The sequence below is a fragment of the Beta vulgaris genome, chromosome 3, assembly GCF_026745355.1.
Source record: "Beta vulgaris subsp. vulgaris cultivar EL10 chromosome 3, EL10.2, whole genome shotgun sequence".
NCBI lineage: Eukaryota > Viridiplantae > Streptophyta > Magnoliopsida > Caryophyllales > Amaranthaceae > Beta > Beta vulgaris.
In genome coordinates, this window is record NC_079204.1 from 2,587,166 (window position 1) to 2,603,494 (window position 16,329).

Genomic DNA, 16,329 nt, shown 5'->3' on the forward strand with positions numbered 1-16,329 from the left:
CGTCATTTCACAGTACATTATCAAACATCAGCCATAATTCTGCAGAGAAAAATCAGACGAATTTAATTTGCACTGAAGAAAAAAATTTAATTTTGCGAAGAATTCAAGCATTAGAATACATTAATTCATCCGAAATGGCAAATTTTGCCCTTGAATTATGCATACCTACCATGAATTTGCTTAAGTTCCTAGAAATCAAATGGTGAGAGGAGAGAGAATTTGGGGTTTTTTTTCTGGGGGGAGAGGATCGAGAGAGGGGAGTTTATTTTGGATTTGGACAAAGAATTCCAGCCTTAGATCATCTTTGTAATTTTATTTGATGGCCCAGATCTTCTGTTTTCAGTTTTCACATTAATGAGTGTTTTCACAAGATCCTATTCCTATATATATATATATATATATATATATATATATATATAACGAAGTTTTTTTATATTTTTATTTTTCTAATAGCTACATTAATGCTAATCATATGATATAAAGTATAATTTATTTTTATTTCTTTTAAAAAAAAATTAGATACAAAGTCAATTTGGCTTCCAATCACTCCCAATTGAGTTATTCTGCTTTTTTTTTTGTCAAAGAATTCCGATTTTGACTACTCAGTTTCCTCATGATACCAAAATAGAAAGTAAAAACTATATATGGAATGTTCATTTTTCAAAAGTATAATATAAATATATACTAAATCTAATATGAAATGGATTTACAATAATTTGAATGTAAGATCTAAGAGGTACTCCTGTTTTTTTTATCTCAATTTTTTTCAATTTATAAGAAAAAAATATAGTCATGTGGGTTGTTCTTGTTTGATTCGTTTCAATTGATACATTGTTAATATTCAATCGTTATAATTTTTACTAATTTATATTGAAAGATATTTAAGTTGAAAGAGGTGCATTGGGAGACGCGTATTGAAAAGTGAAAAAAAAAACAGGGAGTAATTCTTTACTATTTGTAGAGATTACTTCCAATGTTTACAATAAATTTTGTAAGTCTATCTCACATAAGACTTGTTCACGAACATAAATTTAGAAATGTCATTTTCATTTCAGTATAATATAATAATAGAGAAAGTTCCAAATACATAATTAAAAATAGTATTTGTCAAAGTTGTACATTTTATATTTAAGGTAAGGAGAAGACGCTCTAATCGGACCAGAATCTCGTATAGGTTAACCCAGCCCGGGTTTGCTGGCAAGGCCTCTTAGGAGGAGGACATTGTTAACATGAAGATTCGAACCCACAACCTCAAGTATGAAAGAAAGATATCCAACCATCACTCCACCATACTATTATTTTGTCAAAGTTGTACATTGACAAACATAAAAGTCAAACTATTATACGTATTTAAAAATGGAGAAAGTACATATATATATATTGACCATTTAAGTATATTGAAATATTGAATAATAAAGTTTAATAAGTACAATCAATAACGTCTTTCACCTACAAGTAGTAATTAGGTTAAATTTCTTAGGTGACTAGTTTAATCCATTTAATGACTAAGTCTACTTTTATATTAAAATTGGACCGTCTCTTTTAATAATTTTTGTTATACTGAATCCCATCACTTAAAAAATTAAAAATCATAGAATATATTAAAGCAAGCCTATAAAAATAAATGACATACAAGCGATACACAATATATTATCTCCGACAAGAAATTTAGTTTCCATGCATTTGAAGGAGAGGGTACGTACTACGTAGCATGCAATGATGCAAAGCATCGTTCTCGTCTCAAGTGATGAAGTAAATCGAGTATAAGGCATGGTCGCATGGATACAAGCCACATCTTAAGTTCCAACACTCAAATTAAATCACAAATAAAATTGACATATCAATTCACAATGTTTACAATCTACAAGATAAATTGATGTGTAATAATTTCACTTGACAAAAAAGTTGCAACATTTTTTTACCTAATTTATTTGCATATATATAATCACTGAACCTTTTCAGCATTATTGACATTACACTTCTTAGGGTGACGAAGTGTCCCAAATAACCAGTCCATGAAGATGGTATAATTACCATAATTGTTACGTCCGGATGTATGATGAATGGTATGATAATCAGAACCCATAATAGGCCAACCTTTTGCATCACTTCTGTCATGTACCATAACACCCCACACTGCTTCAACAAGGAAAAGCCCCAAGAAAGTTGTGAAATGCACCGGCACAATTGATAATACTATACCATAAGGAAGTTCTTGTAAAGCTCCATCTAGTGGATGCCCTGACCACCCTGATATATATATACAAAATGGGGAACAAAATAATTTAGCAATATAATTATGTTCATTAAAGGATAAGATGTTAGAATATTTTAGGTGCTAAAATAATTAGTAGAGTTTGAGAATAACTTGAAATAAAATTTTAAGTGGTTAAAATGACTGAAATTGATAAGTTAAAATTTTTAGATCATCAAAATCAAGTGACTGAGATTCCGGGAAAGCTTTTTAAGATTTTGATAACAACTTAAATTATCAACTTAAAGCAAAATTAATTTTGCCAAATAATTAAAGTAGTAATTATTAGTTATCTTATCAGTTACAACTCCTTTTCAACTAGTATTGTCAAACAGATCCAAAATATTAAATTTTTAAATGACTAAAAGTAATATAATTAAGCAAACGAGTCAACTCTGCTAATTAAGGTCCTTGAGGAAGAGGATAAAGGATACTTCTTTTTGTATAGATATTCACACAAACACAAAGGATATTGTTGCATACAAGATTTTTGCTTCCAAATTTTAGAAAACCTCCCAAGAGTAGTAAAAAAAACTTTTATACACTTGGTCCACATTAAATGTGCATGAATCTGGTGTTGATATATGTAATTTATTTTAGAAGAATTCATTAGTTAAAATTATTGATATAAAAGATAAGTAGTTATAGATTATAAAGAGTGATTATGTGAGGAAAAAAGATACTATGTTGAATAATATAATAATATCATTTTTTATTATAATAAACTAATGTAAGAATGGGTGACTATATGGAAAAAAAAATTCACTATATTATAGTTTATATTAGTGTAACTTTATATTATAAAAATTGGCTATATGACAAAAAAGAGGTCATTATCTTACATGGGTGTCTTTGGTCCATATTATTTTTATAAGATAAAATGAAATCTCTTGCAATTAAGGAGGGGGGAATCGGGGATCCTTCCTGGCAAGGTATGAGGCTCGATCTCGAGAACTCTGAAAACACCACTAGGCTATCACCTGCTGCTTGTCTTTGATCCACATTAATATTAAACCAAGTTTATACAAGACTAACTTCGAAAACTATACGAGCTAACTTAGACATTCTCTACAAAGATAATTATTTTATTCTAATTTTCTTTTTAATCAATTAAGTTTAGATACATTTTAGTATATAAACATACAATTTTGGTTACGTGGAAGCAAACCCCTAACATGTTATTTTTTCACTAATACGCAAGTATTTTGACCAAGTTGTCTCTTTCCTTATCCAAGCTGTGTTGCATAAGATGATAGTGACATTTTAAGCTACCATCGTCATATATTCTTAAGTGACATCTAATAATGTTTTCTTAATCTTAATTCTTATCTGGCTGCCATTATTTGCAGCTAAGCTAATGTATTTTTAAGTCACATGATAAGATACCCAGTTGAGAACTTATTGCTATACCGGTTAAACAATAATATACTTAAAAAAGAAATAAAATAAATAAATTTAAAATACTTCCTCAAATTAATTGTTCCAAACCAGAAGTTGAAAGCTACTAAATGTCAATTTTGTATACATAAAAGTTAGCATTTAATTTTAAAATTAGTTTTTAAATCTAGATTATACCTCTGACAATTATAACTTTCATTTATTAATATTTTACTCAAAAATTATACTCCCTCCGTCCCAAAATATAGTTCCCATTTCCCTTTTTTCACGGTAATTTATGCAAGTTGGGATAGTAAAGATTTTTTGTTTATTTAAATAAATGTTGTATGGGAAAAGATGATTTTAGGAGAGAAAATGGAGATAATTGGTGAAAGAGCATTAATTGTAACATTTTGGTTAAATAAACAAAAAAAAAAAAAAAATTCAAGAAGCAAATAAATGATAGGACACGATTTTTCTAGACAAATTACGGAAAAATGTAGAACTAAATATGAAAATGGGAACTATATTTTGGGGAAACCCAAAATGGAAATGAGAACTATATTTTGGGACGGAGGGAGTAACACCTAATATTACTTTGATAGTTAAGACTTTATTATATAAGTTTAAAGTTATGAGATCAAATCTTATATCATGCATCTTCTAATTTTTTATTGCATGTGTGTTTACTTAAAGTTAACACTCTAAAGGATAACACCATTTGACACAGTTCCTTGTTTAGGAACGCCTTTTTAATATATTTGTATAGATATCATATGTCATACTTATATATTGTTATAAATGATTGAATATTGTTTTAGAATAACATACAAACGGACAAATAAAAGATTGATAATTACACTTTGATCGAGAAATAATAATTTATCTATACAAAGATAAGTATATTAGTATATTAAGACGTAATTCCTTATTTCCGAACGTACACCTTTTAATATATTAGTATCGATATCATATGACATACTTATATAATATTATGAAAGATTGATAATTAAATTTGTACCGAGAAATAATTCATCAAAACATAGATAAGTATAATAAGATTTTATCGAATTCAAGATATATAATTCAAGGCATATATGTATATATATTTGTTTCTTCATAAAAACCTTATCTTTTTATATAATTTTTTTTGGGAGATAGAGTGCAATAGTGATATCTTATTTGAAATTAAAGTTACCTGCAAAAGGAGAAATCATGATCTCCTTGCTATAACGATGATGAGGAGCATGAACATACTTGTAAATTGGCTTAATATCATGCATTAATCTATGAGCCCAATAAATCCCAAATTCCACCACAAAAAGATAGATAAGTGTAGAAATCACATAATATGTCCAACCCACATCACTAATTCGAGGGTAAGTTTTCGTCCAACCATTCTCAGCCATCCACTCGAACGTAGTTGAGAATAATGTGCTCACTGGAATAGATGTGAAAGCTCCTATTGCTTGGAAAACCATAGTTCTTCTTGAAGGCATACTTTCTGCAACAATATCCAAAATTAAATTTCAAAAAAACAATTTCGTATTTCGTTAATAATGATTTTTTGGTAATTTAAAATGAAATATCTTAAAGAAAATACTTTATTATAAAGTATCTTTCTTATAAAGGGCGAGAATCAGACTCTTATTATAAAGACTGAAAGTCTATATATATAGGTGGTGAAAATTGGAAAGAGAGGCTTTAATCACTCGATAAAATCTAATTCTCAACAATTATGTAAAACTTACATCTACTTATGTGGGTAAATTGAAAGTGAAAAAATTTGTTATGTAATTAAAATCATGAAAGACTATTTGTTTAATTAACTAGCTACTAACTTCTAGTATATGTCACCACTTTCTTTTACATATTGCTTTTTCATAATAAATAGATTTCACTCTATTATAAAATATAAATCAATTATAGGTGTATTAAGAACTTGGTATATTAATTTAATTTCAAATCATCTTTTAATTTATATTTTTGGAGGAATCTACTCAAAAAACTTTACCTATGACCAAAAGGCCATATAAAGATCCAATTGTCATCACTTGATACCATTTCAACTTTCCATTTTTCAAAATATATTGTCAAAGTTTTTCATATTCGTGTATACTGTTAAGATAGTACTTGATTCAGAATTATAATCGCCCTATATATGAATAATATATGACAATCAAACCAAAACCTATAAACTACTTTGATTTGATATAAATTCAAAAGAAATCACAATATATAAGCCCTAAAAATCAATTTGTAAACCTAATTATAATATAGATAATTAAGAAAACATATTCCAAAAGTTGATATAGTAAAATATAATTACCTTTAGAGGCAGAAACATATCGTTTCCAAAAGTTAAGGCAGAAAATTGCAGCAAGTGGATAAAGCACAAAAGCACAAAGAGTTGTTCGAAGCCAAGAACTCAAGAAATGAGGCAATAAGGAATTTAGCTTCTTTGGTAACACAATTTGCAAAAATTATTAAAAGAGACAGTCTAATTTTAATATAAAAGTAGACCTAGTAACTAAATGGATTAAACTAGTGACCGAAATAAATTAACCTAGTCACTATTGGGCTTTAATATTGGGCTTAGCTTTGCCTAATTTTAATTTAAAAGTAGGCGGTCTCTTACAAGACAAACTCCACAATTTGATTATAAAAACTTGTTTCCTCTAAAATCATTCTCAAAGAATTCTCCATTTTTGTAGCATAAAAGCTTGTTAGAGTTATGTATATAAATACTAGTACTTGTTTATCATCATACATAGAGATGTCTCTTAATTATAGGTATGGAAGTATTTGCAAATTGCAATAAAATATTGGGTGTATTAATTGCTCAATGCATAGATTTATTGCACATGATTAACGTCTTGTTTTAATAATTAAAAAATCAAGTCGATCACCACTCAAAAATAAAAAATAAAAATATCAGGTTGACCAAATCTTTAATAAATTCGGCACTCAACTTGTAGCTTGCAAACTGAAACAACTTTATATAAATTATATTCTTATAAATTTATATGTTTATTTTTTTAAATTGAATTTCAATTCAAATATCTCTATTATATAAGTCAAGGGGAACAATAGTGTCCCCTTTTGAATTTAAATATTCACCCCTTTACGACACAAAATCATTATACACATAAACTTACCAAAAAAAAAAAAACCAACCAAATCTCAATTAAACTCAATCAACTCATAATTGTCAATCATATAAACTTGCCACTAAAAAAGATTCAATCATATGAAATTTAGATCCAATTAACTAAAAAGTTCATAATCAAGAACTTAACTAGAATTAATACCACAAACAATAAAAAAAATATGACATTCTCATTACAAAGACAACTCATATACAAAATCAGAGCATGTTCTCCTCAACTTATTTTCAGTTCAGTTCAGCTCTTGACAATACTTTTACTCTCACATATCACTATTCATTTCAGTTCAGTTCAATTCAGTTCAGTTCAATTCAAATTAATTCAGCTGTTTTATGCCGAAGAGAACAGGCCCTTAATCACAAATACAAACTCCAAAAAAGAAATCGATTTTTTCATTACTTGGATATGCAATTTTATCACTTATAGTTACTTTATAAATGTTTTTAGATACTATTTGTAAGTATTTAAATACTTCTTACTCAGCAAATGAAGGTGAACGTAAATACGTACTTTCATAATTTTATTTTTCATTTCTTTTAATACCGAGTAAAGGTTATACTTAAAATGTCCACACGCATAGCGTGCAGAAAAAGCTAATAGTCATGTATGCATGGAGTATATGGCAATTCAAGTTGAGAAGGTGATACTTGATTTTGTTTTATTTCTTTTCAATAGATCTCGCATGTGTGATATAATTCAAAATTAGGCTATATTCTACTCATATGAAATAAGGTGATCTGGTTTGAATTTCTCATAATTTGTTTTCATCTATTTTAGACTAGCAATTTCACTAAACATTAATGGTGTGTTTTCAGTTTTTCCACCAATTCATTAGGAAAAATTTATTCACGTGAAATCTTGTTAGATTTGTATTAACATGTAATTTTCAAAAATCTACTTTTTATGATTTTTACTAGTATAAAAAAATTATATATATAGTGTAACTATGGAACAGGATTAAGAAGATATGTTCTGATATAATTCTAACGAGAATGAGTTTAAATAAGGTAAAGAGAGCATGACTTTAATTTAGAATGCACACATGTAAGAGCGATAAAAATAAACCAAATTTGGCCCCTATCATTAATTGTGATTAATTCCAACATAAAGATCAAACAACTTGCATTGATGTTCAGTTCCTTTAGAATCACAAACATCTAATGAAGTATTGGTTTTTATCCATATGAATCACGAAGACAATACAAAAAAGGGGAAGGGAATTTGAGCCTGTGACATATCGTTCACAGCACATCAATCTTAACCACTAGGCTAAGACATCTTTGATGAAGTATTGGTTTTAAACCCCATTTATAATTCATTCTGAACTCTTCAAGCTAGTTAAGATGCTCAAATTTCTAAAAAGGAACACATTTTTTTTCAAAGGTAAGATGAAGAGGATTCACGGAGATAAGGGGAAATCCTCAAATGAGTCCCATGAGGTTTGATCCATAGACCTCAAGGATATGAAATGGAAAGCGATGTCACTACTCCACCACCTCAACCTCAAAAGAAACACTTCTTACCTTCTCAATCAATTATCCTCTTTAGGATCGGATTCATATATACGTGTAAATAACAAGGGAGTCGATTTTTGAGTAAACAGAATAAAAGTACGAAAAATAAATAAAAGCAGGGCGAGCTCTACATCACATGAAAATGACGAGAGTATGATTAACCAGTGTTTAACATTGTCAAAGAAAGATCAAGGAATGAGATCTTAAACTGTTAACAATTACTCGAGCTCGTCACAAAGATAACAGTGAAAATTACAACTCTTTTCCTCTAAAACTATTCATCAGGACATCTTAATAACATGAATATGACGAGAAAATATGATTTACCAGTGTTTAACATTATCAAGGGAAGATCAATGAATGAGATCTTTAACTGTTAATAGTTACTCGAACTCAGCACAACAGTGAAAATCACAACATTTTTCCTCTAAAACTATTCATCAGGACATCTTAAGTTCATTAGCACAACGATTAACAGTGAAAATACGTCGAATTTCTTCTTCAATGGAAAACTTAGTTTACAGAGAGGAAGACCCTTTAACCTCAAAGAACATGGCCAGCTATAGCAGTGATCTTCCCTCTACATCATTAAACGCCACAAAAATCACGCGTGATTTTTAGATTCTCAAGTAGAAAAAACTCAACCAGTGCAAGTTTTATGTCACAAATACTAATCAAATAAATTTGTTTTGTAGGAAATTAGATGGACTAGTATAAGATTACAGATCTTAGGACTTTTCTTCGATTGGGAAAACATGGAAAACTTCTATTGATGAATAACGACATGTGAGAATCTACAGAACGATACAACGTGCGGACATGGAATCCTAATATGAAAAAATTACAAGAAAGCATGCCAATCAAGCAGGACATCTGAAAGCCAGTGTCTTCGGAAAGCACCAAATGCCACATACCACAAAGAACCTAAATTTAAACATGACCATATATTGGGAAAAACTTAATTTATCTAGTAGAGAAGTAGAGATCGACATCAATACCTAGTAGAACTCAACTCGGCAATATGAAGTATACGAATTGCCTATTTGTAGTGGCCTAATGGGTAGATTGCCCACTGATAATGTAACATCCTCCTCTTATAAATATCAAGTCTTGTATAAGACTACCTTACAATAAAAGTATTGTAAGACCACCTCATTTTGATCCCTAAAATGGTCACTGTTAAATCAAAGAGGTCATTTTATGAGTTACAAAATTCACTTGTAGAAGATGGGCCGTCTTTCACTTTAAAGGGGTCACTTTTACTATAAGTGACCCCTTTCGAACAAAAATAACCCCCACTTTACAAAAAAATATTGTAAAACGGCCTTATATGCGATTTTTCATCCTATAACAGCTAGCTTCAGAGCACTTTATATCAACTCACCTGGATAATAAATAAGCAAAACTCTCCTTTAAAACCAAAAAGCTGGCATCATATAAAGCACCAGCAACTTCATAATGGAGGAAGAGATGAGGAGCAGACCATACGCCTTTCTAACACATGATACATACATCAGCAGACAAAGGCTCTAGTAGGCTGAAGCACTCCGCATCTTTTAAACATCTTTATTTCCAACAAAATTTCAAGGAATTCTGTTCTGAAAAAGTACTGATAATCACTTATCGGGTCCGAAATCCAGTTGTTTTCTCAGCCTCCCCATTCATTGCAAGACCCTCACGTTTTGTCTGGTCTGACATCCAGTTGCAAGTGAAAACTGGAGATGTTGATAGTCTAATGCTACATATCAAGTAAATAGATGCGTTCATCTACAAGAAATCACAGCCAGATAGAGGAGGGTGGAGGAAGGGGGACACGTAATTAACAAGAAGTTAGCAAAAACCTGAAAGAGGCTCGCAGACGGCAGAACATGATTCTATCTAGCATTCTATGCGAACACTGGACAAATTCTTCAGCTGCTCAATCTCCTCTACATTAGCAATTCCAGGATCAACATAGCACAGCTGGAGAAGAAATCTTTATCAACTGATTGATCAAATGGTAAACTCAAACAAAAGCAGCACTAGATTTTCTTAGACCTGATACTGAGGCTTCCTCAAAGTATGAAGTCCTCTTTTCAGAAATTTCTGCCATCCAAAATTTTCTTTCAACGACCTCTCCAAAGCCTCTGTCATCTGTACAAGGTTACATTTTGTAACAGAATACATCACACGATAATATCCTTTAGCAGATTAAGATATATAACGAAAATGTCGAAAATTCTAATGCATTCCCACTCACAGAGAGGATAGGAATGTAGGTCATTTTTTTTCTCTATTAAATGCAGATGTGTCGTGGATCCACTACCTTGAAGAGATTTATGCCTAAAAAAGGTCCAATCAAGAAGTGCATCACCCATAAATGTGCACTTGATTTAGAAGAGAAGGAACTCTCAGAATTGCTCAGAACTAAAGAGGGATAAAACGAAAGAAGGGAGATTTTTGGTTTTTCTCTAGATAATTCATTTCTACCAAGCCAGATAAGTAGCAATCGAGATCAGTTATGCTCATGCGGCAAATTTTGCAGAAAAAGAGATAGTGAGGAGAAAGATGCAGGAAGTTAAAGAGCAAAATCCACAACAACTGTCGACTGAGTCAAGAGAAGATAATTTGAACTCCAATAAAGAAGAGTCTCGCAAATATTTCTGACAGCTGAAACTTGAAAGTGGCGCAAAAAGTGGGCCACAGCCAAGCCAGCCAGCGTTAGCCACACGCGTTGTAGCATGGGGTTACCCAAATCTAGCACAATCCGAGGAAACTCAAGCACAGAATGTAAATTAAGCAATAAGCAAAAGTCATGTTTCCCCAATCCCTTCCATTACCAACTTATTAAGACATATTCTTAGATCGAGTAGGCGTAGTTGGCTACTTGCTAGCAACTGATTCTTCATGTTACGAAGAATATCAAAAACTTGTAGGCTTACAACTTCTAAGCAAGTGAAGTAGTGACATGGTGAAGTGTCAATTCCAGGAAAGATTCTAACAACATGACATGTAACCAGCTGAAAGTACATGGTAAACACAAGAATCAAGATGATATCAAGACGCAATGCCAACTAATAGATCGCCAACAACTACAATCCTTGACTTTATAAAGAGGCTATAAAAAGGCAGTGAAGAAGAAATTCCATAGTTAAGGTATATGAAAATGTTAATTAGTAACAAATTAACACAAACAAAAATTACCAGCACTTCCTGAAATGTTAATTTGAACACAAAGTATAACGTAAAGGTTCCTTAATTGCTGCAAAGGGAAAAGCGAGTGCGACCAAAATGTCAAAAGAATTATAAGTTGCAAGCTAAAAAAAACAGAAATTTGCTTACATGACCAGGATCTAGGACCAACAGATTGTACTGTTTCCGTCCATTTTTCTCATGCTTGACTTGAATACCAATAATGGTCCTTGAATGGCCCTGATGCTGAAAATATAATGGCCTGTTGGAAAAGGTTCACAAATGGATAGAAAGAAGTAAAAATTAAAGGAAGAAAAAAAACAGATGAGCAAACATAGAGGATGGTTACAATTAATACAACGAAGAACTCAAGAATGCCACAACTAATAGTCAAAAGTCAAAACAGTCTCTTACATCTTATTAGTAACAAGAACCCGACGTTGACGTGATTCCTTTGGTTCATACTTAGAAAAGTAATCCCAAACCCAATCAATCAAAGCTTGATAACCCTTTCTATTCTGCGCAGATCCCTCACCAAACTTAGCAAGATCTTCTTTAATGTCAATTTCCCTTCTGACAACAAATTTATCCATAGGTCCACAAGCTCGCCCTACACCATTCTTAACACCCTTACTGTCAAAATCAACTATCCTCGCTCGAAGACCAAAAGAACATAAAACTGCCGCACACTCTGTTGTCCCTATCCATTTACTTGAACCATAAATTTTCCCCTCAAAATATTTTGACCCAACAGTGTCAAAACCCCTTTGCCAAGCAACTTCAAGCCATCTTTGAAGCGAACCAATATCTGGCACATATCCTGAACCTCCAAACAGAACCCCTCTTGCTTCCGGCCTTTCCTTAAGTAAGTGTGAGCTAACCATTTGAATGTTACGCCATCCGCAACCCCATCCCATATCTTCTGATCTAATGCTTTGAAAATGATCAACATAACCTGAAAGTAAACTTGTAGAATTTTCATTTTCCAAGCATTTTTTTAGTAAGTTGACTAATCCTCCTTCAACCTTATAGAAAGTTTCCCTACTCTGTAAGTTAAAAATACAACAAATCTGTTCATCAATATCTTTTCGCTTATCCTTACTACTACTACTATTATTCCTTTGATCCCTGGATGTACTACTTTCTGGAACCCCTTCACATACTGTCTGAGGATTCAAATTCGACCAGAAGCTTCTGTCCTGCAAATCCATCTAAAAATCTCGAATCAACTTTGTCTTGCAGCAAAGTATTAACAACATTTATACAGCAAATTTAGAATTATCTCCTGTTCCTAGTGTTTCTTCTGTTTGAGGAAAGGGGAAGGGGACAATGGCCATCCAATATTCAAGCAAACTACCTCAATTAAGTTCATGCAATCATGAGACCAGGAGCAATGGGGCATAGATTTGGATAAGTTTTTGTAACATAGACGGATTTACAACTACCTACTGAAGTTCAAGTCTACCTTAATAAAATTTCTAAGTTCCTTCAACACATCATCATGCATTGTAGTAACTTTTCTTGTCTCCATCCGCGGCTCCTAGTCACTAGGTACAATTCAAATTTAAAGCCATACTATAACGAATTCTCGGACAAAAAGAGCATAGTTGTAAGAGGCCTACCCTGAGATCATTGTGTTGTATCATAGCAATCAAAATTTTCAACCCAGCAAAAAGAAACAAAACAGCCCAAAAGTTCCATGCCCAATGTTACAAAATCAACCCCCTCCTACCAATTCTTAACAAACATGTTCATGAAGGCAATCATACACAGTCGAATTCGTACCAAATTTGTAGAAAATCAACTACACTTTATGTTGCTCTATTAAATTCATATGAAAACAAATAACATATCTAGCACATAAAACAACCCAATTGATTAAAGTTCATATACAAAAAAAAATACCCACAAATTGAGGTGGGCTTGGTGGGGCAAGTGCAATTTGCTGAGCTAATTCCATATCCTTGCTGAACTCATCATCCTCAAAGTGATTGTTCACATGCCTGCACCATAATTCTCACTTCAATATTCAATAATTTCATTCTTTTGCAAATTTTGGAAAATACAATTCAATTCAATAATATACATTCAAAGTTTAGAACTTTATAGCTTATATATTAACACCCAAAAAAAAATGTTATATACTTCATAAAATCATAGTATAGTCATGAGTAATACCTTTCAATTTCATGGATTGATATCAGATTTTGGCAGATGGGACAGCAAGAATCATTCATTTTTGTTGTATTTGATTCTTCTTCTGGTTATAGAAACATGGGTGCAATGCAAATTAAGTTTTCTGATGAAATATCTTGAAATTGAAGAGCTTGTTTTTGAGTGATGCAAACTGAAGTGGAAATTACGAATTATGATTATGAAGCACAACAGGAGAAAAGGCCGAGGGGTTTCTATTTTTTGAACGGAGGGTGCACTATTTGAACTTTTGGAAGGGACTAGGGAGGTTTGCAAGATAATTATCTAGGAACTAGTTATTATTAGGCCCGCCCTATGTTTTGGGGAAGAAAAAATTTCATTTATTAATAGGATACTGTGTGATAATAACACTAAGGTTATGTTTAGTTCACCTAAATTTTTTTGATTTGAACTTATCTGATATGATCGAAACTTATCTTTTCTAATCTGATCTGATCTGAACTGATCGGATCTGATTTACAATATCCGATTTACAAGATCTTACCTTTTAGATTTTTCTCAATATATACGAAAAAATATAGTCATGTGGGTCTTGTTTGATTCGTCTCAATGAGTACTTTATTAATATTCAATTATTATAATTTTTACTAATATGTAATGAAAGATATTTAATACTAATAATGATTTTTAAATATAAGCATGATCTGAACTGATCTGATCTGAACTTATTTTTTCTGATCTGATCTGATTAGATCTGAAATAAGCAAAAATAAGGTGAACTGAACATAGCCTAAATATAACTTAGTATGGTGGTTAAGACTTTAGTATATGTATTTGATGTCTCGGGAGAGCGCCACGTGGCACAGTTTCTTGTTTATGCACACTTTTTAATATATTTATATAGATATTTGTCAAAAACAATTTTTTAGAATCCGGTAGAAGAATAACCTTTTACAAAGAACTGGTTATTAAGTTCACCTCGGGTAAGAAAAAGTTTCATTGACTAATATTGTACTTTAAAATGATAACACTAAATACAACTTGGTTTAATGGTTAAAACTTTAGTATATGAACGCTTTTAAATATATTTACTAGTATTTTGACCCCTGCAACGCCTCGGGTTAGTTACAAATTTATAGTATTATATATAAATTTCGTAATTAATTTTATTAGTTTTTTGTAATATTTTATCTAGTGAGAAAATGGAAACTAAACATTATGGCATGTGAGTTGTTTAAAAAAAACTTGTAAGGAGTTGGGGATTAAAATAACAATTTCAATAGAATTAGGGTAAAAGAATGTTCTTACTTGATAAAAGTGTTAGAGATCAAAAAGTTAATCTATGTCTTTATAATTATAAGACTTTATTATGTTTTCCTTTGAAATATTAAGCATTAGAATTCTAGTATGGATAGTAGTTAACACTCACATTTTCTTTCAAAGGTCTTGTATTCGAATCCTAAAAACTACAACCATACAGGCCTTGTGACCCATTTAGAAATGGGGTTGAAACTGAAGAGATGTAGGTCACATACCCTGCACACATTTGGTTTAATGAGTCAATGCAGAATATACTTTAGTCATACAGAAATATGGGTCAAGGTTGTTCCTTGTAAAATTTTTCTTTCAATGTCTTCTTTTGCCAATTTTTTTTTATAAAAAGGTTGTTTCTTGCAAAAACCTATATTTTAGAAAGTTTATTTAAATTGTTTACCCATCTATTACACAAGTCTACAATATACTCATATTAAAGCATAAATCATAAACGATACATATCACTCTATAATTAAAAACCTTTCTATCTAAACCACATACTTACTCCATTCTGAAATAAGTGAAATACTTCTCTCAAAAAGATATCACGCAAACGAAATAAGTGCTTTACTTATTTCGTAATGGAGGACGTATAAGATATCATAGGAATATGATATTTTATATTAAAAAGAACACTATTTTTTAGATAATAATCTTAAATTGATAAACTGAATTTATGATAATTTAATTATATATCTCTATTATATAAGTGAAGGGAGGGAGGAAGATAGTGTCTCCTTATAAAAAAAATCTGATATATCCTTAATGAATTTAAAAACCTGCCAAAATAGTTAAAATACTGGTAGCAAACACCTCATAATCAAGTAGGATGCATGAAAATCATCAAACTTATCAAAAGTACATCAAATGCTCTAGGAAGAATTTGAGTAAACCCTTCACTGTCGTAGTGTATGTGTATGGCATTGTATTATTAATTCAAATTTATGACAACTTATTTGAATTTATCAAAATATATTAGATCTGAAAATTATTTTTTAAAGGTAAAGAGCAACATACCTAGCATCACTTTCACTATATTTTTAATTTTGGAAATTAAATACTCATATAATACTCAAATAGTGGAAATCTCATTAGATAATACGGGGATACAAGAATGAGATACTTATAGGGAATTAATAAGGTGCGTTTTCTTTGCATTAAGAAAATAAGTTTTAGTTTTCATAAATTCCAATAGATTCAAATCAAAAGTGACACATTGACCTCATAAACTAAATTTCAATAAGTTCACATAGACTCTAATTAATTGAAGATCTAGACTCTGGAGCAAATTCAATCTTATAAACTTTAGATCTAAACACCTTTTAGACAATATTTAGATGTATTTTTTCGCCTTAAAAAAATAAGTTTCTAATTTTGA

At 30.9% G+C, this 16,329-nt stretch overlaps 2 protein-coding genes across 5 annotated transcripts; both read right to left on the bottom strand.

Moving 5' to 3' along the window:
- Nucleotides 1-1,815: 1,815 nt before the first annotated feature.
- LOC104888101 (delta(7)-sterol-C5(6)-desaturase) lies at nucleotides 1,816-6,858 on the bottom strand. The gene is made up of 4 exons (XM_057393475.1): nucleotides 6,281-6,858; nucleotides 5,961-6,099; nucleotides 4,830-5,135; nucleotides 1,816-2,250 (listed from the first exon to the last, which is right to left on the bottom strand). The coding sequence occupies exons 1-4, from the start codon at nucleotides 6,401-6,403 to the stop codon at nucleotides 1,946-1,948; spliced, it is 873 nt and encodes a 290-aa protein (XP_057249458.1). The 5' UTR covers nucleotides 6,404-6,858; the 3' UTR covers nucleotides 1,816-1,945.
- A 1,700-nt stretch (nucleotides 6,859-8,558) lies between these two features.
- Nucleotides 8,559-13,952, bottom strand: LOC104888100 (ubiquitin carboxyl-terminal hydrolase mug105). Of its 4 annotated transcripts, none has more exons than XM_048640822.2 (7): nucleotides 13,662-13,952; nucleotides 13,393-13,486; nucleotides 11,898-12,694; nucleotides 11,634-11,745; nucleotides 10,350-10,445; nucleotides 10,154-10,274; nucleotides 8,559-8,892 (listed from the first exon to the last, which is right to left on the bottom strand). In XM_048640822.2, exons 1-6 carry the CDS (start codon nucleotides 13,718-13,720, stop codon nucleotides 10,191-10,193), a joined length of 1,242 nt encoding a protein of 413 aa, XP_048496779.1. In that variant the 5' UTR covers nucleotides 13,721-13,952; the 3' UTR covers nucleotides 8,559-8,892; nucleotides 10,154-10,190. The 4 variants fall into 4 exon arrangements, 3 of the variants coding, with proteins under 3 accessions (XP_048496779.1, XP_048496778.1, XP_010671263.1); XM_048640821.1 differs by lacking the exon at nucleotides 8,559-8,892 and adding an exon at nucleotides 9,386-10,050; XM_010672961.3 differs by lacking the exon at nucleotides 8,559-8,892 and adding an exon at nucleotides 9,386-10,050 and having other exon boundaries at nucleotides 11,898-12,682; nucleotides 13,662-13,951.
- Between the last annotated feature and the right edge of the window lie 2,377 nt (nucleotides 13,953-16,329).

What these genes read in the sequence shown, in the direction of transcription:
- LOC104888100 (XM_048640822.2), bottom strand. Translation starts at nt 13,720, where the DNA reads ATGAATGATTCTTGCTGTCCCATCTGCCAAAATCTGATATCAATCCAT. An exon ending in TCAATCCATGAAATTGAAAG is followed by an intron (nt 13,487 to 13,661) that starts GTATTACTCATG and finishes ATTATGGTGCAG; the next exon opens with GCATGTGAACAATCACTTTG. An exon ending in CACCAAGCCCACCTCAATTT is followed by an intron (nt 12,695 to 13,392) that starts GTGGGTATTTTT and finishes CGAGATTTTTAG; the next exon opens with ATGGATTTGCAGGACAGAAG.
- LOC104888101 (XM_057393475.1), bottom strand. Translation starts at nt 6,403, where the DNA reads ATGTATGATGATAAACAAGTACTAGTATTTATATACATAACTCTAACA. An exon ending in ATATGTTTCTGCCTCTAAAG is followed by an intron (nt 5,136 to 5,960) that starts GTAATTATATTT and finishes ATATTGTTGCAG; the next exon opens with AAAGTATGCCTTCAAGAAGA. An exon ending in CATGATTTCTCCTTTTGCAG is followed by an intron (nt 2,251 to 4,829) that starts GTAACTTTAATT and finishes TATATATATCAG; the next exon opens with GGTGGTCAGGGCATCCACTA.